Raw genomic sequence first — 25089 nt, 5'->3', positions numbered from 1 at the left:
AGCTCAGAGGGAGATGAATTCGGGCCTTGACTTTGCTGTAAATCCTTTAAATCTTAACCAGAGGAGGCCCTGGATTTAAAACGGCCTGTTTCTCAGCATGACCCAGCCAGATGTCCGCTTCTTCCGGCAGGTGGTGTGGGTCCTCACCTGTGGCCGAGATGCATCCCATCTGCTCTGAGTGATGCGAAGTTTCTCTTCCTAGTCTTTTAAAACTCCTGCTTATGTAACTGCTGCCACGGTGTTGATTATGCTCAACGTCTCTTAACATTCACTGTACCTGCCCAGGGGCAGCTTTCTGGAAGCTCATAAAAGTCACTGCTTGCCTGGGACTCCTAGGAGTGCAGACGAATACATATCTCCTTGCCCTGTCCTGGATTGTCCTCTAGATCTTTGCAAGGAGATGGGGGGGATCAAGATGGATTTGGGGTAACATTAAAGTGACGTCTGCAAAAACCAAACCAAACCAAAAAAGCAAGCAGGTGAAAAGTGATGATTGTGGCTTTCTTGCTCACTGGGTTAGAGGAGTGACCAAGTGTGAACCGAGACTTGAATGAGAGGAGTGACTTAGCATTGGTGACTATCCTTACGAAGAACTGTGCGCTCCTGGGCGAAGAAACAATGGTATTTCCATCCCAACCTTTGGCGAGATAGTGCCAGCCCAGACCACCAGGTGGTTTTGGAGGCCACTTGAGATGTGATAGCCCCCGACGAACCTCCAGGGGCCTTTATAACCTGTCGATGTGTTTATTTCAGATGGAGCAGGAAATGACCCGGTTACATCGGAGAGTGTCAGAGGTGGAGGCTGTGCTTAGTCAGAAGGAGGTGGAGCTGAAGGCCTCTGAGACTCAGAGATCCCTCCTGGAGCAGGACCTTGCTACCTACATCACAGAATGCAGTGTGAGCCTTCCCCAAGTCCCCTTCCCTTGGAGGTGGCACTTCCTGTTGTGTGTGTCTCATCCTGTTCATGACAGCTCCATGAGGCACATCACAGCCAATGGCAGAGAGTAGAGAAAGAGAGCTTACAAAAGCAAGCATTGTGATTTGCAGAGCAGTGTGAGCCTGGCGAGAGGTCCCAGAGAGAAATGAGACTGGACCCCAGGAAGTCCAGGCAGGCCGCAGAGCTTGGAGATGGGCGTAGTCATCATTGCAGCAAGTCACCAAGGGTCCTAACTTCACCCATCCCAACCTCTCTGGTCCAAACCGACACCATGTGTGGCACGATCAGCCTCGGGAACCAACTCGCAAATAAGCACAAGAAAATGTCTTTTGAATCTGCCTGAAATCAATTTTTCATTGCCTGCAACTGGCGTAGCAACAAGAAAACTCAGCCTTTAAAACCCAGACCCTCTGTCATTATTTACCATGTGGCTTTTTTTTCCCCTTTCCATCACAAGAGTAGACTGTCTTCTCCATTGTCTCGTTAAATTTTTCATCCAGGTGTTTTTTTAATGTGCCCAACTAAACAGTCTTAAAAAATTGAATCACACATTTTTCAAGTTTCCTCCCCCACCCTTCTCTCACGAGGGAGAGATCTATAGGACGTGGCTAATTAAGAGTAACTGCTATGTTTCCATTCCAGATCTGGCTGCCTTTCAGTGGTGGGTGAAGTTATTCAGCTATGTATTTCAGATATATATTTCAGTGCCACTGAAGCACTGAGGGAACCTTATGGATGAAAGGTATCCAGGAGACGTAAGCCAGGAGATGGAAATAGACTATTTGGAGTCTCAAGGGACAATAGGGCAGAGAATGAAGTCATTGCTACTTTGAAAGAGTTATATACTAGCATGTCCTTGAATAACTGTTATTACAGACAAGACTCTGTGACTATCCCAGTGGTGGTTATAACAGCTAAGGGATCTTATTAATGTTTAGTCCTAAACATGCAAGTAAGTATGTGCTGGGACAGGGAGACGGTGGTAGGAGACAGCTTGCTGTAGCTTCAGGCTGGATCATAAGGTCACAGGATTGAGATGATCTTTCTTGAACCCAGGGGTCTTTACAGGATGAAAACTGGAATCAGCAACCAACTGGAAGTTGTCGACTTTGGTCCATCACCTGACACCGTCTTGCTGTCTGCGAAGCAGCTTGCAGCTCCCTTAATGAATCTTTTCAAACAGAGCAGGCTCTGCAGGGCATCCCTATTAAAATTTTTGCTTTCTGCAGAGCTTAAAGCGAAGTTTGGAGCAAGCACGGATGGAGGTGTCCCAGGAGGATGACAAAGCACTGCAGCTTCTCCATGATATCAGAGAGCAGAGCCGGAAGCTCCAGGAAATCAAAGAGCAGGTATGACTGCCTGCCCGGGAGCAGGGCGGCGGCTCCGACCTCTCATTCAGGGAGGGGTGTTTGAGAGGCGGAGAGAAGGAAAGAGAAAGGGGGAGAGATGTAGGTCATTTGGAAACTTTATTTTTTATTTTATTTTTTTTCATTAGGGTTAAATCTTTTTATTTTATTTTTTTATTGTCTAAAGTTTTACATATGTCTCCTTTTTCCCCAATTGATCCCCCCCGCATCCCTTCCTAGCCCGGGCAAGCCCCCCCCATCCCGGTGTCTGTGTCCCTTGGTCATGCTAATATGCGTGCATGTAAGTCCTTTGGTTTCTCTTTAACCCCCCTCCAGCTACCCCATATTTACATAAACCAGGGGTCCTCAAACTATGGCCCGCGGGCGACATGCAAATACAAATATTGTATTTGTTCCTGTTTTGTTTTTTTACTTCAAAATAAGATATGTACAGTGTGCATAGGAATTTGTTCATAGTTTTTTTTTTAAACTATAGTCCGGCCCTCCAACGGTCTGAGGGACAGTGAACTGGCCCCCTGTTTAAAAAGTTTGAGGACCCCTGATATAAACTGTAGAGTGTTTGGTTGTAGCTCCTTTGAAATCTGTGCCCATAATGGCTGCTCTTTTCAATGAAAAGTTTAGGTTTAGAGCACAGGCAGGACAGCTGTGGCCTCTGGGGCAAGTCTGGCCCACCATCTGTTTTCCATGACCGTAAGCTAAGAATGGCTTTTGCATTTGTAAATAATTGTGGAAAAAAATCAAAAGAAGAGTAATATTTCATGGCACATGCAAAGTCTGTGGAAGTCCGAGTTCGGTGTCCATAATAAGGTTTTTGTGGACAGCCATGCTCATTCCCTTACGTATTGCCCATATCTGTTACTCCTGCTCCAGTGGCGGAGGGGAGTTGTGACAAAGACCATTTGGCCTGCAAAGCTGAAATTGCTTACTGTCTAGCTACAGGAAGAGTTTGCCAACCTCTGCTTTAGATCATTAAAAAGAAATTAAAGGTTTTTATAGCTGTTCAGCTTCACTTTTAAGTTTTTGAGAGAAGCCAGAATAATTCATAGTAAGTAAAACTTACCATATAAGTAAAATGTAAAGAAATAGTCTAGAACAGTGGTCGGCAAACTGCGGCCTCTTGTGTGTGGCTCTTCCACAAAATACCACGTGCGGGTGCGCACGTACAGTGCGATTGAAACTTCGTGGCCACACTCAAGGGGCCAAAGAGCCGCATGTGGCTCGCGAGCCGCAGTTTGCCGACCACTGGTCTAGAAGAAGAGGTAAGACTGAGTGAGATTAACACAGCAAATCTGAGTGCAGAAAGCAACATCCTGTGTATTCAGAAAAGAGCACCGAGACCTTTAAAAAGCCCACTCCCCCGGCCCCCTTCAAAAGGGTTTTCTTTGGAGATTGTTCATTTTTTTTTTATTTTGCTTCATTGTTTCCTTTTTAGCATAGATTTTTTCTGTCCTTTGAAGAAACTGTAAATAGAAACTTTCATGAAGAGATGGTAATGAGCAATTGGAGAACTGAATTATCAGCTGCCAGGCAACTCTCATTCACTTCAGAAAACCCAATGTAAACACTGATGGAAATGAACATTTTTGTCTCTGGGTAGCACCAACTTAGCCATCTGGGTGGTGCTAAATATAAGAAACTTCTGCAAATGATCGGATCCATTCACTGTTCTTTAAAGAAAGAATGATTGTTTGGGGGGTGTTGTTGGTATAATCCAATCGCCTTAATATTTAAAAATGGTTGGTTTCTATCCTCTTGCTTGATTAAACTGTTGTAAGTAAACTTGCATAGGAAGCGAGCAATCTGGTTAGCAGGTGTCTGAACAATGCTAATCTTAGAGCTTTTCCAGGCCACTCAGTTTGAAAGAGCTGCTTTGACAGGTGACTCATTGCCCCTTTTTCCAACATGGTTTTTCATTCTAAAAGTTTCAGGAGGTGGGGTTCTTTTTCTCCCATTAGTTCAATGTGTTTGGAAATTTGCTCTTGGTTGACATCCTGGGGAAATTAAAGCTATATTTGGCCACCAGAGGGAGCAGCTGGTGTCCATGAAATTCCACAGAAACAGAATTAACAGAACATTTTGAAAGGTGGTTGAATTCAAAGCAATGTCTTTTGTGATTCATATCGCAGTTGGCGTGATGTGGAGTTTTAGATTTAATAACTGCTAAAAGTTCCAGTGGGGAAAGAACACTTCTTGCTGTCTGATTTTACTTCTCACCAGAAAAAGGGTTTATTAAAGTGACTTCGGGGACGTTTTGTGAGAGGAGGATGTTTGCAGTCCAGGAAAAAGCATTTTCCATGCCCTGACCACTTAGGCTCAGTGGCTAGAGTGTCAGCCTGTGGACTGAAGAGTCCCAGGTTCAATTCCAGTCAAGGGCATGTACCTCAGTTGTAAGCTCTGGCCCTGATTGGGGCACATGTGGGAGGCAACCTATTGATGTGTCTCTCTTATTGATGTTTCTCTCTCTCTGTCTCTCCCCCTCCCTTCCATTGTCTCTAAAAAAATCAATGGAAAAATATCCTCGGGTGAGGATTGACCAAAAAAGGAAAAGCATTTCCTGCTTTCAGCAAGCTCCTAGTACAGTAAGTCCTCAGGTTACGTCGTAGATCCATTCCTATGGCGTGACATAACATGATTTTCGAGTTGGAACCCACCTACATAAGCACCTATGTCACTCACATGGAGCACATACACAGCAGTAATGAAGTGAAACAGTAAAAGAATTTAAAAGAAAGATAACAATTCCTGACCTTTACTTATGGTAAATAAATAATAAAAACCATAAAGCACATATATGTACATATGTCGAAATGATGGAACTTTTTTTTTTTAATAAATGGGAGATGGTGACATAACCACGAAACCACGTATGTCAAGTCCGACGTAACCCGAGGACTGTCTGTAATTGGTTTGCAGCACGGTGGTTCCTCTCAGGTTTGGCAGTTTTCCCCTGCTCTTGATCTCAAAAGCTAATTTCTATACGGCTCTTTATTTTATTAATATTTTGCTTCGACTTAGCCACCCCCTATAGAGTATTTGGACTTGGTCTAAAATAACACCCGAGTCTCCCGTGATGGTTTGATTCATGCACCTTTACCAGCAATCGCTGACCCCCCGCCGTCGCCCTTGCCTCAGGAAGGGAAGCAGAAGCTCAGGAAACATGGAAGATGCTTCTCACTGAATAGGACCACGTCTGACTTCCTTCCCACAAAATTCGGAAGCTCCCTCCGGAACACTTACCTTAGGCAGGCCGCGGGAGTTGTCCGTGATCCCCATTCTGATCCCGCTCAGCTCCCACCTGCAGTTCCGCCCATGCTGAGACAGGACCGCTCTCAGCTGCCCTTGGAGACAGACCTGATGACCTTCCCTCAGGTTCTCCCTGCAGCAGGCATTAGCTGTTGGATTTATGAGATTGCCTTGAAGTCTGCAGCATAATAACAGCGGCTCAACAAATGAGGTAGAATTCTTGTCGATGCTTGAGCAGGCTGAGTGCCCCAAGAGCTCAGAGAGCTGACGGAGATGTTGCCTGATTCTTGCCTTCTTTCCCCTGGGTGCTGACGGCTCAGGAAAGAGATGTTGGGGGGATGAACAGCTGCTCTGTCCTTGCTGTCGACAAAACACAAACATTACATCCCTTTCTCACTAACAAGTTCAAGAAAGAAAAGGGAGCTTGGATCCCGGGTTCGATTCTGGTCAAGGGCACAGACCTCAGTTGCAGGCATGCTCCCCGGCCCTGGTCAGGGCGTATATGGGAGGCAACCAATCGATGTGTTTTTCTCACATGGATGTTTCTCTCTGTCTCTCCCCCTCAATTCCACTCTCTAAAAATTGATGGAGACATATCCTTGGGTGAGGATTAACAAAAAAGAAAAGAAAGGGGAGCTTGGGGATAAGATGCCCAAGATTTTCTCCCAACTCAGCTTCCTCCACAGTTTGGTATTTGTGACTGTGGGGTAGGACTGATGGTATATATAGTTGCCCATAAAATATTTAAATTTTTTATTTAGAAGAAAAAAAATTGAGCTTTTAGGTCAAAGAAACTTTTCATAGATAATCATGTTTTTGTCTTTATATGAACACAGTAATAAAATATAGTTTTAAAAAATTGTTATTATTTCTTTTTTGGGAGAAGGGGGTCCAGGAAGGCACAGTACTCAGAGCCATGATAATCAGAATGCATCCAGGGGTCTGGAAAAACCCAAGGAAAAATGTATTGTTTTACATACTTGGCTCATGTTCCATTCTGTGAGTTCAGATAATTGTGAGCAGGTTATAAAGGCCTTTGGCTATATAACCCCACATCACCCCCTTAGTGTGCACCATCCAGAAACCTGGAGCCCCATGACATCTAGGCTTGACCTTCAGTGACAGTATAGTTTTCAGTAAAGTGAAATAAGACTGCTCCACTCAGGGCTTGCTTTTTCTTCATTTCCCCTCTACCAGGGATACAGTTAGAGGGGTGCTTGCGTGAGAACTACCCACTTTTCATAGCACATCACCTCTCCGTTAGTGTGCACGGGGGAGATCGCCTGCTAAAATAGGCTGAGAGGTCTGCTTTGTACCGTATTATTTAAAACATACATATCCTTGCTCAATTGATACCTCTTCAGTTATTGCTTGGGAGAACAGATCTTAGAGATGATCCCTGTATATAGTGAATGTCAAAGACAATCTTGATTCAATTCCTTGTTCTTTCATTTTATATTCTGCCTACCCCCACCCCAAGGCATCTTGGATTGCAAAAGTGCTCATTCATAATTCTTATATATAAAAGTCTTGATTTTGCTAATAAAGATGATTTTTGTACTTTGACCAAAAGTTCTCAAAACTGCCCATTTCTTCTGGTAAATCCAATTTTGAAAAGCCTCAATTCAGATGTTCTGTTTTGATTTTAGAAATGCATTTTGAAAAAGGTCAGGCTGTCTGGATCACTTGAAAGGGTTTGTTAGAGGGAACAAGATGATTGTTTCTTTGGAATCTCTCTCACAAGTTATTCTGACCAGAGTCAGTGTTTTCTGACGCATGCAAATTTCAGGGTGACTTGTATTTCAAGAGCAATGTTAAGTTCTTCCTTCAGTTTGGGTCCAGAAAAATTAATGGTCAGAAACTGACATGATGAGTTTCACCTTCCAAGATTCTTTCCACTGAGATTTCCAATTACCCTCTTGAGCAATCTGAAAGGTTAATTTTAAAACTAGTACCATATCTAATTACGTTAGGAGCACCTGACTGCTAAAGGGCAAATCTATAGAAACGATTACCCTTGGAAGAAAGCTACACATAAGCAGTTTGTTCCAGTTGTATAAAGAACATCCCTTTCAGCTCTCTTGTGTTGCAGATGCCTTAAGGTTCTGTGCTTGCTTGTGGTATTATTTGCTCAAAGAATCTTAATTATAGGCACATGTGTTCCAAATGGTGTTACTAGTGATACATGTTCCACTTTAAGACAGTTTAAGGATTTAATACTCTCTTCTCCCTCCTCACCCTCCCACGCCTCTCCCTTTGCCCATCTGTCTGCTCACCTTCTCTCTGGGTCTGTTCTCTGCCAATCTCTCTTCAGTTTTGTCTTCCCTCTATGGCCAATGTCTGTCCGCCTTCACTGCCCGTCTTTTCTTGTAGTAGCTCTCAAGTTCACCTTTCTTCCATGGTCCGCCCTTTAGGAGTACCAGGCTCAAGTGGAAGAAATGAGGTTAATGATGAACCAGTTGGAAGAGGACCTGGTTTCGGCAAGAAGACGGAGTGACCTCTATGAATCGGAGCTGAGAGAGTCCCGGCTCGCCGCCGAAGAGTTCAAGCGGAAAGCGACAGAAAGTCAGCATAAACTGATGAAGGTAGCAGCCACCCACCAGGAGGGTGTTGGGGTAGAATCAGGGATGATCTAGCCTGATGAGTCTATGTTTAGGAATAATGGGATACGTTGGGAAGTCCTGGTCTTTACAGAAGATATTTTGTTGTCATCATCATCGTCATCGTCATCATCATTACTTTGATCACCGAGACTTAAGAAAGTACAGGAAGTACTGTTGTCTGTAAGACTTTATATTCTTGAGGCTACCCATTATGTCATATCTTTTAAATTACAGGCAAAGGATCAAGGGAAGCCTGAAGTGGGAGAATATTCCAAACTGGAGAAGGTATTTTCCATTATTGATGTTGCTGTTTTGGTAGATCATCTTTCAGAGGTCACTATCAGCGGCCAGTCATCGGAAAGAATTCTCTTGTAACGAATAGAGAACTTCCTTCCAGGTTTATTTTGATGGTCAACCTCTGGGTGACCACTTTTAGCTTCAGCTGTAGTTCTAAAGGGATAAAAGACATCATTTTTTTTTGTCATGTCTGCTCACAGTAACAAAAAACCCAGACTCTTAATAAAATGCATGTGAAAATTCTCTTTGCCTTTAAGGCACTGGGCAACTTTGATTCTCTTTTTGCCATTTTGTATGCTGGAGGTTTGCTCTGGGACATTCAGTCTTTTCTGATAGGCCACTTGTTTTTCCTCTCCATTAGTAGGTACAGGGAAACAAAACAAAAAGACCCCACAGGAACCTCAAGAAAATAGGACTGCAGTAACTGTAGCAAGACCTTAATACCGACTTGCCTTTTGCTTTATTTCCTGGGATTTTAATTATAGATCAATGCTGAGCAGCAGCTCAAAATTCAAGAGCTCCAAGAAAAGCTGGAGAAGGTAAGCCCGAGGGGATTTTCTTGGGAACCTACCCTCCGCCCCTTCCCAAATACTTTCCCTTACCTCCTCCTGGGCATGAGCGATGAACAAAACAGATTTAGTCACCCAGCACAGGGGAAAGTGCAGGGGGGATGAGCTATTACCTGGAAATATGAGTTCTTAATATACTTTTTCTTTTGAGATGTGTCAGCAGTGTTTATTTTTGAAAACCAAGCTGTGTGAGAGTCTCAAGAAAAATTTCTAATTATACTGCGACAGAACCCAAGAAGCCGGCTTCTCTCCCTTCGTGGGGCCAGGCTCCCCATTTTGCACATTTGTAAGGGAAGCATGTGTTGTTCACGACCCAGACTGCTTTCAATTAGAAACTCTGTGGGCAGCATTGCTGTGCACTGGAAGATGGAAGGAGCCGAGGAAGCGTCTCCTGGTGGGGGGAGGGGGGAGTTTGGTTGACAGCATCCGGAAAAGTTTGCTAGTTGAACCCTGGAAATACCAACAAAAGAGCCAGAATGAATGTGGCTCTGAGACATGCCTTGTGGATGCTTGTGAATGTGTTTATTGGCTTAGTGTAGGAGAACTCCTTCTTATTTACTCTTTTTACAAAAATTGTGGTAAAAAAATGTAACATTAAATTTACCACCATAACCATTTTAAGTGTGTAGTTCAGTAGTGTTACGTACATTCACAATGTTGTACCATGGAGCGCTAGAACTTGTCCGTCTTGCCACACTGAAACTCCGTACCTGCCAACACGAATCCCCTTTCCCTGCAAGCCCTGCCCTTGGGCACCACCTTTTCATGTTGTGTTTCTGCTGGTGTGGTTTTACTGCTTTAGGCACTTCGTAGGAGTAGAATAACACAGCATTTGTCCTTTTGTGACTGTTTATTTCACTTAGCATAACATCCTGAGTTTCAGCGACTGTGTGGCACGTGACAGGATTTCCTTCTTCAGGGCTGCATAATATCCCATTGTCTGTATCTTCCACATTTTGTTTATTCATTTCTTCCCTTCTTGCCTGTTCTTGAGCCACGAATGAAAGCCTTTACTGCCTCTTTTAGCTAGTAGCTTGCGTAAGGAATCCTGTTTTCACCTAGACCTGTGCTCTCCAATAGAAGTGTGATGCAAGCCACAATTATCAGCCACAGATGTAATTTAAAATATTCTAGTAGGCTTATTAGGAAAAACAAAAAGAAACTGGTGGAATTATTTGAATAGTATAGTTTATTTAATTCAATATATCATGGTAGCGTGTATGTCAATATTAAGACATTTACACTACTTCAGTTTTTAAATATATCGAACTTAAATAAAGAATGGAGTTCCGGCCCTAGCCAATTTGGCTCAGTGGATAGGGCGTTGGCCTGCAGACTGAAGGGTCCCAGGTTCATTTCCAGTCAATGGCACATGCCAGGTTGCGGGCTTGATCCCCAGTGGGGGTCATGTAGAGGGCAGCTGATCAATGATTCTCATCATTAATGTTTTTGTCTTACTCCCTCTTTCTTCCTCTCCCTGAAATCAATAAAAAAATATATTTTTTAAAAAGAATGTAATTCTCAGTCACACCAGCCATTGTTAGGTGCTCCAGAGACACATGTGGCTAGTGGCTCCCATGTGGACAGTGCTGGTCTCGAAACTGGAGTTTTCTTGCAGTTTCCATTTTAAAATTTTGAGTTTCTACTTTTTTAAATTTTAATTTAAAGCAACTGCCCTGACCGGTTTGGCTCAGTGGATAGAGCATCGGCCTGCGGACTGAAGGGTCCTAGGTTCGATTCTGGTCAAGGGCATGTACCTTGGTTGCGGGCACATCCCCAGTAGGGAGTGTGCAGGAAGCAGCTGAATTGATGTTTCTCTCTCATTGATGTTTTTAGCTCTTTATTCCTTTTTTATTCCTTTCTTTCTCTCTTCCTCTCTGTAAAAAATGAATAAAATATATTTTTTTAAAAAGCAACTAAGTGTGAGGTTGTTGGTCTCTTAAACTCAGATCTTTACAATGATGCTATAAGAGCAGAAGTATAATGAAGACCCACATAAAAATTAACTTCAAAATGTGTTATTTAAAAAAACAATAATACATGGATTGGCGAATTACCATGAACGCTATGGCTGTTGTGCCCTTTGAAAAATAGTTGAAATTATTGTTTTTATCTTGTTTGCTTGTAAATGTGGTACAACTTCTCTATAGGAAAATTAGAAAGTGAGATAATTAAATGAGAAAATTAATGCTTCGAGGTAAATACATTATTACCTGGTTAGATAAATCCTTCTAGACTTTTGTGTTTGCATTGACTACATTGCATTGAATCTAAGATGATAATGATTACCAAATACATCATTATCTCGCATCAGATGCACCATTATCTCACATACCCCGAGATGGAAAAAATGCCGTCAATTTTCAGTGTAGGATGTATTCCAAATTCAGCGATGTTAAAAGAATATGTATGTGCATCTTAGAATTAGACAAACTTCATAATAAAATGAATGTATATGTTTTTAAAATGGACATTCTCCTAGAGTCCCTGATTTTCCCCGTTTAGAAAATGGAATAAACGTGGCCATCCATCTCCTGTTCCCTCTTTCCTGGTAGGCTGTAAAAGCCAGCACCGAGGCCACCGAGCTGCTGCAGAACATCCGCCAGGCGAAGGAGCGAGCCGAGCGCGAGCTGGAGAAGCTGCAGAACCGCGAGGATTCTTCCGAAGGCATAAAAAAGAAGCTGGTGGAAGCCGAGGTGAGCAGGGGACTGCCAGTCCCTGGTGAGCTGACCCTGGCCCCTGGCGTGGCCACGTGGGAGTGACAGTGACCAGCCTTTGGCTGTGCCAAGGGAGAGGAACTGCAAAGCCACCTCTTGCTTACGTCTGACCAAACTGTTTTCCCTTCTGCAAATATTTTTGAAACTTGAGAGGCTTGGAAATGTTTTCCCAAAGGGGAAGAAATTTGTCACAGCAGCTTCAAGTAGAAAGATGTTTTGATGAAAGCTTTTCCTTTCTGTTTTCCTCTGACCTGCTCACTCATCCGGGAGGATTTGTGTGTGTTTGTATAGGCAGACGAACGCCATCCCTGAGTTTTTCTTTCTTCTCTCTGTGCCCTTGTTTTTCCTTGCCTTTCCCCACAGTAATAATAACATGGATTTCCAAGGCGTCAGCTGTTACCGTGTCGATGACTTCCCAGGTCTGAATGTCTGGGTGTCTTCTCGCCCTCAGATTCTTTGTTGTTGTTGTTGTTGAAATCGTTTATATAATAACATAGCGAACATACGAACGTCTTCTCATTGTCGAAAACCTGAAACATACTGAACATAGAATAAAAAGTGACACTTTCCCTTTCTCCTATCTCCCCTAGCTCCGTGGTGATTGCTCTACAGAGTGATGTGCCAGTTGATTTGTGACCCTGCTTGCTCATGTCTCTTTGGGGCCATCCTCACCCATTTCCAGTCAGTGTTTTCCAGTGCTCCCCTCACCTCTCGACTGGGTATCTGAATAGTGCATCAAATCTAAAATGGTCTCAGGGTCTTCCCCCACGAACTGAGTTCCCTTCTTAATTTCCTCATGGTGGTCAGGGTCACCATCATTCATCTAGTCACCCCAGGCTTGAAACCTTGACATCGTATCTGCTTTTCCGTGGACCTGTGGGCCCTGCCATTCAGTGAGCTACTCAGTCCTATAAATACAGCCACCCTGTCTCCTCCGTTCATCCCCTGCTTGCCATTTCTGTCGGCCTCCTCATAGACCAGGTCCTCTTCCTCTTTGCTGGGCAGTAGTGATTTTTTTTGCCTTCTGCTTCCGGTCTTTCCTTCCTCCCAGCTAGCTCATATAGTAAGACTCATGGACTCAGAAGAAGACTCATCAACAACCCCTACCCCATCCCAAACCTTTCAGGACTTCTATATATCTTAGTCGCAGCCCTGAGCCTGGTACATGACACTTGCAACTATTTGACCCACTTTTTTGAGTTTTACCTTTTCTCCTGCTCTTCCCCATCACACATCTGAAGATGTAGCTGCTCCAGGCTCCAGCTGGGGCCTAACCTGGCTCTTGACCACCTCCGTGTTTCTGCTAATATGCCTGCCTTTGTCTGAGAGGTCTTCCGTCCTCCTCTTCTGCCCTCCCCCTATCCCAGACCGTTCCAGAACTCATGTCTCTGTGACTTTTCCCCTCACCTGTTGGGTAAAAAGTCCCCTTTCCTGCCTCCAACCTTCCATAGCACTCTGTACCTGTTTGCTTTATGGCTCGTCCCTTCTTAACCTATATTATGTTTACCTGTGTTTGTCTTACCTTTTGCAAGGGCAGGAGTTATGTCAGCTTCCTCTCTGTATTTTCTGTGATGCCTAGTGTGGTACTTCTGCAAATAGTAGGTGCTTGGTAAATATTTGAATGAATGAATGCACTCCTGTAACCTTCACAACCAAGTACTTGAATTCTAGAGTCTTTATTTTCTTCGCTGTTGGTGCGGGTGCCTGAGACTTCTCTTCCCGCCTCAAGTGCAGGCCTTATGCCCGTAGCGGTTACCCCATTAAAACTCTCTGATTCACGATCTACAGGAACGTCGCCATTCTCTGGAGAACAAGGTAAAGAGGCTAGAGACCATGGAGCGTAGAGAAAACAGACTGAAGGATGACATCCAGACAAAATCCCAACAGATCCAGCAGATGGCTGATAAAATTCTGGTGAGCGGGAACCAAAGCTGAAAAGTTAAAAGATAACAGGTTAGAGGTTGCAGAGGGAAGGGGGTAAAAAGAAGCATTAAGTACCATCAGAGGGGAGGTATCACCAAGTAGGTGAATTAAGAGAAGTGATTTCAGCGAATACCACATCAGAGAACAGTATGAATAATCAAATGTTGGACATTTCAGCACTGGTAACAGATCCGTAAACATTTTTTATTTTTGCTCTGTTTGCTACTGCCTGGCATTTTAAATTATGGATTTGCATACTCTGTTATTTCCCATAGATTTCTCCAGGAGCATTTCCTTCCTATGAGCAGGGTTTTGTATGGCCGTTAACTTGCACTGCCAATTTAAAAAACTGTAGGGCTTTAGACCTTTAAGACCAAAGCCCAGATTCTTGTTTTTGGAGAAGAAATTAGTCACGCGGAATTGTTTTTCTCAAGAGTAGTATTTGTCATAGCAATGTTCACCCACTCACTCTCTCTGCCACAGTTGGTTCTTATTATTATTTTTCAATTTCCTTAGATGTAGCAGGTCTTTTTTTTAGCTTTGTAATCATGACTGTTTTCAGTTCTGGTGACCAATTTAACTTCAATCAGGAAGGCTTTGGGCGGTATTTGCAGATGGGTTAAAGTTTTGCCTGCCAGGGTGGAACGCAGGTGAACCTTTGAAGGACTCCCCTTGGATCTCAGTCCCAAAGCCAGGAATTTGATGCCACTTAGTGATGACTTGGAGTCTGTTCATAGCTCCTTCCTCCCCCGCCCCAGAAGCGACTCTGGAGTAGTCGGCTGTTTCTCTCTGCCACAAGGAGGCGAGGTGGTGAGCAGGTCCCTTCTCTCTTTCTCTCTCTCTCTGCATCACTTCTGGGAAATGACTCATATATGAACTCAAGAATAGCCAACTTATAGGCCTGTACTTAATATTGTTTAAAGAAACACCCTTTAAAACTTTACATTTCTATGTTTGTATATATTCACGAGCGTATGGATGCTCTTGAGCAAACAGGTGAAAGAGAAATTGGTTCGATTGTTTTGTGTGGGCACACAGTCTTCATATATACGTCTGTACGCAAAGGCAAATGTGACTGTTGTTCTACCCTTTCCGTTCTCTTTCCGTCATCAAAGTTTCTCTTGGCAATTGTCAAGTGTGTGAATTTTATTGTGAGTAAAATTATGCCCCACCGAGATCCCACCACCACTATCCCTTGCTTTGTGCAAATGAAGTGGTTAAGTCTCTTGCGGTTGCAAAGTGTTTCTCTGTTTACTGGTGATGTGTTCATTCATTCATTCAACAAATATTTAATGAGCTTCTACTATGTGCCAGGCACTGTTCTAGGAGCTGGAAATATAGCAGCGAACAACAGTGTTTATGTAACAGGACTGAAGAGTTTGATCCAATACATATAGAAAAGATAATGTTTAAAAAATGACAACAACAACAAAAAATGCCAAACTGCCAAGAAGTCAAATTTTAGCATATCTGCTTTTCCAAAGGTCATTTGCAATTACTATGGAGGAGAATAGAGCTCCACATTCTTTGATTATATATCGTAAACTCCCATTCATATATAGACCAGAAATTTGGTCTTAAAGTTGCCAGTCTCAGGTATCTGAGTTCTTGACCTGTTTTAGATTCAGATTTCCATTCCTGTGCTATCTTATGAGGACTGAAACTAACAAAAGAAGATTATCAAGTTATTTATAACAAAGATAAAGTAAGCATATTTCTTTGTTTGAATGTATGTTGCCAGCTGCACAAGTTCCTCTGTGGCTGTGACTTCATTTATCGGAAGGTGCCTTTTGCTCAAGAACCCTGTGCTTAGGCTGCGAAGTATCTAGGACATGGGCAGAGGTGGTCTTTAATACTGTTATATAATGATGAAGCTTGCAGCAGATCCCAAAATGTCATCTGCTTTAAAATATTTGCTATCTGGTAGGAACTTTCAACACAGATCATTGGGGATCTCATTATATAGCAAAGTCTTTTGCTTTAATAAAAGAAGTCATTGCAAAGGATCCTTTAATACTCAGCAAGCCCTTAAATTATGTTTTTATTAATTAAAATTTTGTTTATATTCAATTTTTCAAGATCATATCTGCTAGAGTACAACAGATTCTGTGTACCTGGTCTTAAAATTGAACACTTCACTGGCCCCCAAAGCAAAGCCAATGCTTGCAGACTTTAGAATTTCAAAAGCTTGATCAGTAACATTTTATGTGCATGTGAATTTGGAGGTATTTTTCCCCATTTTTTGAACATACCCTGTATAATTTCTTCATTCTTCAAAATTCTCGTAATTACTTTCCACTTCAAAAAAAATGTCATAATAGTATCAAGAGATGAAAACTTGGAGTAATAACTAATAACTTTTTGTTTGTTTTTGTTATCCTAGTTTTGGAGTAATAACTTTTTATGATAGTAATGAACTAATGGGCCTAGATTCATAAGACTTAATGTAGATGCGGATGTGATATCTGCATTTAGAGAATGTTTCAGTGAATTGAATGCTGCCTTTCACATATCAGTTTATGATACATTGGCAAATGAATTGGTATAATTTTCAAATGAATTACAAGTTTGTTTAAAAGCAGAATACTTAATAAAAGAATGCAGAGAACATTAAATTTGAGCTATTTATATTACTCCAAATTCTCTTCTATCTATAACATATATGTGTACATATTTATGTCATTATTATCAGTATGTTTTATGTTCTGCTTTGTTACCATTAGCTTGTATCACACAAACCAGCGATTTTCAACTGGTGTGCTGCAAGAATTTTTAAAACATGCAATACCTGACCTCTTTTCTCTTAGATTGTCAAATAAAAAAGTGACAACAGCCAACACAATAATAGCTGTCTGATATGAATGAATCAAAATTACACCTATTTTTTTGTCAGATTGGCAAAAAATATATTTTTTGATGTGCCATAGCATTTTAGTAAGTACTGTATGTGTGTCATGAGATGGAAAAGGTTGAAAATTGCTGATATACACATTAGATCATATGAATGTCTCCATTCTCATATTCTGCATACCAGTCAGTTGAAATAATCATTCAAAACTCAAAAGTGTTTGAAGTGTAACATGAGTTTTCCTTCTCAGCGAGGGTTCTTGAGCAATCCCTTTGTTAATGAGAAAAAATACAAAATACTTTTTTATCATAATAAATTAACTTTAAATTTAAAATAAATTAAAATTACTTTCTCATTTAAGGCTGTCATAGCAGTGAAAATGGCCTGAAGCTCAAGATAGTGGTCAGGGCTTTGCGCTGTGCTAAACGTTCAAGTGTTGCCTTGTTCCTCTTATTCCTCTGTGCAGATATGAAGAGCTGCCTTTGTTTGACCTGCCACACTGGCAGATTTCTGATTCTGCCCACCAGCTGTGTGTGTATCTGTGTGTATACTTGGACTTGGGAAGCCCAGGCCAAGGCTTGGTGGTGATTTCCTTCCCAAGAGCCTTAGGGCTAGTGATGAAGGAACAGATGCCTGTTGCCTGTGCTGCCTGTGCCAAAGTCATGTTTCCTGTGAATGTCTAACACACTGGCTATGGCCGCCCTTTGCACACCTGACTGTCTGTTCTTTTGTGTCCAGGAGCTCGAGGAGAAGCATCGGGAGGCCCAGCTCTCAGCCCAGCACCTGGAGGTCCACCTGAAGCAGAAAGAGCAGCACTATGAGGAAAAAATTAAAGTAAAGACCCTTTCTGATCTTCCCTGCCTTCAGCCTAGGGCACCACGTCACTCCTCTCCCTTCCTGGGCACTTCGGGCCAGTTCTTGCTTGACCAAAGGACTGTCTGGGATAAACACTCTCTTCAGGCCACTGTGGAAGGCTTTGTTGTATTACCCATGTAGGGGCATGGATATTAGAGCTTCAAAAATTTATTTTAAAAGTTTGGTCATTTTGTTTCTCAATTTTATTTTTTAAATATTTTTGACCCACTTTCATTCAGTCTGTGATAGTTTTGATTTAGATGGATTGACCACGTTCTTTGTTTTTATTGCCTTGCTGCATCTCAGACCTGAGAAACTTTTTTGGTTTGTTTGTTTAAAGCATATCCTCACAAACAAGTTTTTTAATTTTTCAATTACAGTTAACATTCAATATTATATTAGTTTCAGGTGTAAGCATGGTGGTTAGACATAATTTATGAAGTGATCCCTTCAATAAAGCTAAAGTGTATCCTTGATATTCTTTGGCGAAGTTCTGGTGGTGACAAGCTCTCTGTTCTGTTTGTCTCAAAATGTCTTTATATCAGTCTCATTCTGGAAAGATATTTCGCTTGGGTATAATTCTAGGTTGGCAATTATCATTCCATTGACTTTTGGGTTTTATGACTGTTACTGAGAAGTCAGCTGTCAATCTAACTTGCTATCTTTGAAAGTAATTTATTGTTTTCCCCTTTTGACTCTATAAAAATGTTGCTTTGTCTTTAATTTTCTGAAGTTTTACTGCAGTGTGTCTAGGTGCAGATTTATTTTTATGTATCCTGCTTGAAATATACCGAGCTTTGAATGTATTGGTATTTTTAATATTTCCAGAAAATTGTCTATCACTATATCTCAAATATTGTCTCTTCCCCTTCTCTTTTTCCTTTTCCTTTGAGAATTTGATTAGGCATGTGTTAAATAACCAACAGTCTACCCTTTGTTTCTAGTTTCCATTTCTTTATCTGTTAGTGCTACATTCTGGGCAGGGTCTGACAGATTTTCCATTTTATTAGTTCTTACCTGTATAATCGGCTATTAAACCTACCCATGGAGTTGAAAATTTCAGTTACTGTATTTTGTGTTTGTTTGTTTCTAGACATTCTATTTAGTTCTTTCCCAAGCTTCCTAGATGTTTTAAGACAATAATTTTCCTATTTCATGCATTCATTTCTAAGCTTGTCTTTTATTTTTTAAATGATTAAGTATATTTGTTTTATGATCTGTGTCTGATAATTCCAATATCTGAAGTATCTGAAGGTCTTCTTCTGCTTTGTTGTTTCTCTTGGTTCTTTTTCACAATGCCTGTCTCCTGTGTGCGTGGTGAGCTGCTCGTTTTCTTTAGGAAATTATTAATTATCCTACAAGACCTTGAATGAGAACGTGTGCTCACCTTGTGGGTGGCCATGGGTTTTGACTTGTCTGCCTTCTTAACCTTTGAGACTATTAAAAACGAAAGTCTGGTTTGGTTTAAAAATGCCTCAAGTTAAAAGGTGCTTTGCGCCGTGTTTACCTTTCTGGGTTTCTGCTTTCACTTTTGGGAAAATGTTTTCTATATCTCATTTAGCAATTTTAAGTCATTCTCTGTAGAAAAAGTAGCCTAAATAATCTTACCCACCATATAAAATGATACATTCAGTTATTATTTTAATTATTGAAATTATTATTTTAATTCAATTATTATTAATAAACTCGGTGATCAGAAATGGATGCCAGCCTATCTATTTCCTTTTAAAATGGCATCACAATTTTTCAATGCTTTTTGGACCTAGCCTTCAATTCTTATGTTCTAGAGAATCAGACATTGGTCATTATATCTCAAATATTGTTTCTTCCCTTTCCAAATCAGACAGTGAAGAAGGCTTTTAATTTTTGTGGTGATGCTGTTACTGACTTGGTTGGTATTCTCAAAGAGGTGACTGGTTCTTTTTTGGAGAATCCAACATGCATGTGCTCACACAGTATTATCACCGTCACTAGCTTGACGCCTTCTTTCTTTTACCCTTGGTGTTACTTTTGGTTATTTTTTATTAAAAGAAATATAGGCAAACAACCCAGAAGTGACCTCAAAGTGTTTTAATGTGACCTCCTTCTTTAGTGTATTTTACACTTTATATACCCATCATTTTAGTTTGAATTCTGGGATCCAGACTTTTATGTATGCAGGAGTCCATTGGCACCTTTGCATGATGGAAATAACCCTTCATAAAATTCATTCTGAGATTTGTGTGATTACATTGACTTTCCTGTCAAAAAGCCATGTTCTGTCTTGACCGAGACTGGTTCCTTCCGGCTCACCCTGACCTCTTACTGGGTTCCATCACTGACAATAGTGGGGTCTTTTTTGAGCAGAGGCACTCCGAAAATGTGCTTTACTGCTTTAGCACCTTGTAAAAAAAGAGCATACCTAGTCTAGATATTATGTAGTCTCTGCTGCCTTCTAGATGGTGAGAACTTTGTTTAGGGAATGTTAGGGTAAGATCCGTTTTCTTCTGTCTTCCCTCCTGGAATCTTTATGAAACTGTTCTTTTTAGCCTATTCTGCTTTGTATTTCCTGATCCCGTCTCTGTAAGGCCATTTTAGTTATAATTATGATCATACCCTAGATTCTGTCCTTTTCTTGTTCATAATTTTAGAATCATGCCCTGACATCCAAGAGAATGGGCCACTTATCCTATTGAGCTCTTCCCTTTTCCCATGACCTGTTCTCCACCTTTTGTTCTTCTCCACCAGCTCGCATTCTATTTTTTTCCATCAGTCGGTTCTAGTTTAAAGCCCTCTTTGAAATCTTTCTTTCCTTTCTTTATCATGTGGGCCCCTCCCTGCTGACTGGTTCTTTTCAGGGACGATGTCCCCATGCTCTATGAAGGTCCCCTCACAATAGGCATTGTGGGAAAGGCAGATTTCAATCCCATCTGTGACCCCAATTCTTTCCGCTTTCTTTCCAGCATCGGATGCAGTTGGTGTCATTCAGAAAAGCAGAGTGGATTCTCTCAGATGAGGAACACAGGGTTGTGGTCAAAGGCTTGGACAAGTTATGATGTTGTCTTCCTTTTTCTCTTGTTGTTTTGGCAACCAGTAGGGCGTGCGGAACATTAGATCAAGCTGGCGGATGGTGACACCATTACTGTTTGATTTTTCCTCTCGGGAACAGTGGGTGCTCAGAGTGGCATTCTCGGCACTGAGAACACACGGTTTCTCTCCCCTGGGAAAGGTTTCTCTTTCCAGTGACTGTTTGTGCAGCTGGATCAGAGGAAGGAGACATTCGTTTTTTCTCTCTTCTTTGTTGACTCTCCACCTGCGTTACTGGTGGGCAAAGCCTCTTGCCCGGCTGTCTGACCATCAGCCTTGGTCGCACAGACTTCCTCGGTCTCCAGCCTTCTGTCTCTTCATGTAGGAGCCCAGAGATATCTAGATTCATTTTGTGCAAATTAAGAGCAAGCATTATTCTGAAAACTACTGGTGCATTGGCCACGATAAAGTTGTCCTCAGGTAACATCTTCAAATGATAAGATCTGTAGAGAGATCTTATTTTCTCTTTCATTTTGGAGTTCACCTCCATTTAGGATATACCTCTTTGGTCTTTTTGGCTACTGATTTCAAAATAAGTTCTTAGTTCAAGTCAATGGGTTACTTGCCATTCAATGCTAAGACTTTTTAACCTCATTTCAGCTAAGAAACTGACTCCCAAACCCTCTCTTTGCCCCAGAATTTGGAGGGCTTGTCCTCTCCAACTCCTTTTCCCCTCTTACCTCCTTTTCCCATTTTTCTCAAGTGCCCTTGTTTAGCCTTCCCTGCTCAGTGTTGCTGCTCAGGAAACTAACTTCCTTCGTTTCTGTTTCTCATAGGTGTTGGACAATCAGATAAAGAAAGACCTGGCCGATAAGGAGAGCCTGGAGAATATGATGCAGAGACACGAGGAGGAGGCCCATGAGAAAGGCAAGATTCTCAGCGAGCAGAAGGCGGTAGGTATAAGAAATCGCAAAGCCAGTGTTCAAAGGAGGGTTTGTGAACCATGCCAGGAACCACACACCTGGAGATGACTCCATTGCAGCTGATGAATTATTCTTTCTGCTTTACCTGGTGGAATTTATTGCAAACAGGTGGTTCTCTCGGTAACTTTCCTCTCCTAAAAGCAGTGGAGGTGGCAGCTCAGGATGGCCAATTTCGCCTTTTCACTCTTCTCTAAGAGCTAATCTGTCATCAGCTAGAACATTGTCCTTCAAAACATGCCCCCTGACAGAACATCCAATGGCCCTTGGTCTCCCTCATGCGTCCGCTCTTTCACTTGTCCATCTCTCCTTTCTAATCCATATAAGCAGGCATTTCAGAAAGTTGCTGCTCATGGGCTCACGGGCAGTGCATGTTACCTCAGCTCCTACTGTCCTAACGACTTCTGTAGTTGGCCTTCGCACCTCAGACTCTCTAAAGGCGGGTCCTGGGAGGTGGATTTTTAACCATGACCTCTGCTGGTTTATGATTCCTTAAGTTGGGGAAACCTTCAAGGGTGTCGGACAGCAGTGGCTGGGTGATAAGGGATCACTTAGGAAAGGACAACTCCATGGGTGGTGAGAAGTATGGACTTGTAGGTTCAAGTTAGAGGCTCCTGCAGGCTCAGGTGCCATGGGATTGAAAGAGGCCTGCTTACTTGCAGAATGTCAGGTTCCTGAATGGGGCCTCCTGCCTGTTTCTAATGCAAGCCATTTAGCTAGTGTGGGACATGCAGTCGCTGTTTAGGTAAAACAACTGAGTGCCATCGTTTGAGCAATAAGATCTGTGACTCTCATGGTACAGACTAGTTGAGTGCCTGTTGCCTCTGGTCAGACGGCCTGCATTTCAGATGAGACCCTTACCCTGGCACATGGCTCACATTACTCTTGTGCTGGGAGAGCGGCCTGTGGGTGAGGTTTCAGAGGTCCCCTGTGTTTCAGATGATCAATGCTATGGATTCCAAGATCAGATCCCTGGAACAGAGGATTGTGGAGCTGTCGGAAGCCAATAAACTTGCTGCAAACAGCAGTCTTTTTACCCAGAGGAACATGTAAGTATTCAGATTCTAGCTGCCTGTGTGATTACACTTTGATCTTCTCTCCTGGGCATAAACTCCGTTCCCCTCTCTGATGGAGCTGGAGCAGATTTAATTATCTCTGTAGTTTGGCCCAGCCCCTCATCCCATACTTATGTAATCTTGCCCTCTCTTAAGTGGGCTCATTCTAAGAGTCTCTCTTTTGAGCTGGGTTTTTCTTAAGTGCTTCAAATTGCCGTTAGATTATAGAGTGTTTTGCTGTCTCTAATGAGGCTGTTTATAGTTTGCTTTTGGAAAGCTGCAGACCTTGTTCCCAGACTTGCCTGCCGTGATTAGCCAGAGGTGATCTGTGGTGCCCAATTGGGCCATCTATTTTGCTGTTATTAAGTTAGACCTGGGGGAGGAGGTTGGGGTTTAGCAAGGACTCTTCATTGTTCCAGGAGTACTTTGATCTTTAAATTACAATCTCCAGAGTGGTTTTTTTTTTTCTTTAAATATCTCTTCAGAGCGCTTCTAAAACATTCCCATCTTAGTTTAAACCAGCTTGGTAGACTGCTCTTTGGTCTTTGAGTGATTCTGGTTTCTGATGCTTCGAGCAGCCTGGGGAGAGGTGAGCATGGTTCACGGAGCAGTAGAAGGAACGGCATTCTTTCTCCTTAGCCCTCTCTCCTCCCCTGAGTCCACCTGAAAGCGTGGTTAGGGTTCTCTTAGACTCTCAGTGGCCCCCTTTCTGCCCTCCTATACAGACTCAAAAAAAAAAAAAAAAGTCTACCAAAGAGTGAAAGGTTATTATATCTTGCACTCCCCTTGACCACACTTAATCCCCAAAGTAGGGGACTCATCCCCATGCTCAGATCATGCTCTCGCGGCCAGGTCAGAACAGAGCTAAAGCTAACCTGGGAATGACCCTGAGGCCAGGCCAGGTCCTAGCTAACCTGGGAATGACCGTGCCCACTTACTGTAGAAGACACATCACTCACTCTGTTTCTGTCTGTCCTTCCGAAAGGACGTGCTCACCTCTGACGAGACTGCTTTTGTTGGTTCCTCTTACCACCCCACCAGGAAGGCCCAGGAAGAGATGATTTCAGAACTCAGGCAGCAGAAGTTTTACCTGGAGACGCAGGCTGGGAAATTGGAGGCCCAGAACCGGAAGCTGGAGGAACAGCTGGAAAAAATCAGCCACCAAGACCACAGTGATAAGAATCGTCTGCTGGAGCTGGAGACACGGTTGAGGGAGGTGAGAGTGAGGGTGATCGCCCCAGAGGATTTGTTGGAGGACTCGGGCCCCAAACCAGCCAGGGATCAGGCATAAAAGTCTGTGCTCACGGGAGAGGCATTGTGCCTGGAAAGGGGCACAGGCTGGGCACAGGGTCTTGGTTAGAGTTTCACCTCCACTTCTGCTGCGTTTTCCAACCGTGGGCAGGCTACCTTCTCTCTGCGCATCAGTTTCTTCATCTGTAAAGCAGCCATGAAAAGTGATCTCCCTTCCAGGGTCACATGGGGCTTATGTAATTGGTGCATCTTCAGATGGAGGCAGAGTGATTCCTCCTTATCCAGACTTAGCAAGGGTCACATGACCCAGCTCATGCACAGAGTTAGCACAGCATTGGCTCTCTAGCCTGGCTTAACGACAGGGGCGGATTCAACCACACGGCAGGTTTGTTGGATGGAAGGTGGTTCTCTTCAGAGGCATAAGGAAGCTGGGAGGACAGCCTGGTCTTGAGGAGGAACATACAACATACTCGGTTGTAAACATGTTGAGGTTGATTGAAGTGATGAGGTTACGTTCGGGTCCTCACCCATGCTGTGTTTATTAAATGCCCGCTGTGTGCCTGTCAGCCTAGTGGGCAGGGTAACCTGGCACCTGCAGAGGCAGGCCTGCCGTTCAGCAGAGTGGGTGTTGGAAGAGGGACATTGGGCTGGGAGTGGAGACACTGCTCAAATATTGGTGATGGAATTCTCCAAAGAGCAGATGGTGACTCTCAAGGAAAAGCCTGCTAAGCTGGCAGAGGCCTTCGGACTAAACCTTGGGGAATACCCATGCTTAGGCACGTCTTAGTTTACACTGGAGTGTTGAAATGAGGCCAGCACTCCAAAGGACAGGAGTTGTCAAGGTGTGGACCCTCCAGTAGGACCACCTGGTATGTCAAAATGCAGATTCCTGGCCCGCTTCCTCCCTCAACATGTTGGAATGGAATTGGGGTTGGAGAGGGTACAGAGCAGAGGTTTGCATTTTTAACAGCTGCCCTAGGAAATTCTTGTTTGTGGAGTTTGAGAACCATCTTTCTAGGTCATCTGAAAGCGTTAGGTGATGGTTTAACTTTTATCATGCAGGTGATATTTTTACTCCTCAGTCAGTTTAACACCACTCCCCCCTAAATAACTCAGAGAGACTTCTTTGAGCTTGGGAACATTGGCTGGATGGCCTGCCTTTCTTTTCCACAAATGTCTCTCTTACCTCTTCTGCCCTGAGGCTGTATAGCTCATCTGGGCAATTAAAATGCCTCTGGGAAGTGTGTTGCTTTGTTCTTAAATTAATACAGCTAGTCCCCCAAGGATGGTGGTAGAAATTTAGAATGCTGCTGAGAGGCTTGGAGCTGTATGCTCTCTGGGAGTTCTGGAACTTTAAATATAACAGGGCAGGTCCAACCTCCCTGCTGCCTGCTGCTATTGAGATGGGGTCAGAGGCCTCAGCCTCGTCTTGATTCAC

General features: G+C 42.8%; 1 protein-coding gene across 4 annotated transcripts in view; it reads left to right on the top strand.

Moving 5' to 3' along the window:
- The window catches only part of CIT (citron rho-interacting serine/threonine kinase), a 173750-nt gene that overhangs the window by 95002 nt on the left and 53659 nt on the right, over window positions 1-25089 (top strand). For 3 of the 4 annotated variants that reach the window (XM_006770292.2, XM_015568162.1, XM_006770291.2), the window contains exons 11-21: window positions 754-897; window positions 2167-2286; window positions 7962-8132; window positions 8385-8435; window positions 8933-8986; window positions 11572-11712; window positions 13522-13647; window positions 17243-17338; window positions 21202-21318; window positions 22285-22394; window positions 23442-23616. In XM_006770292.2, the coding sequence (XP_006770355.1) occupies window positions 754-897; window positions 2167-2286; window positions 7962-8132; window positions 8385-8435; window positions 8933-8986; window positions 11572-11712; window positions 13522-13647; window positions 17243-17338; window positions 21202-21318; window positions 22285-22394; window positions 23442-23616 (1305 nt within the window). The remainder of the gene's footprint in view (window positions 1-753; window positions 898-2166; window positions 2287-7961; window positions 8133-8384; window positions 8436-8932; window positions 8987-11571; window positions 11713-13521; window positions 13648-17242; window positions 17339-21201; window positions 21319-22284; window positions 22395-23441; window positions 23617-25089) is intronic. The other variant, XM_006770293.2, reaches the window with a different exon arrangement.

Source organism: Myotis davidii, unplaced genomic scaffold (assembly GCF_000327345.1).
Source record: "Myotis davidii unplaced genomic scaffold, ASM32734v1 scaffold803, whole genome shotgun sequence".
Classification (NCBI taxonomy): domain Eukaryota; kingdom Metazoa; phylum Chordata; class Mammalia; order Chiroptera; family Vespertilionidae; genus Myotis; species Myotis davidii.
The sequence above is the reverse complement of the archived record's forward strand: the minus strand, read 5'-3'. Positions and strand labels throughout refer to the sequence as shown.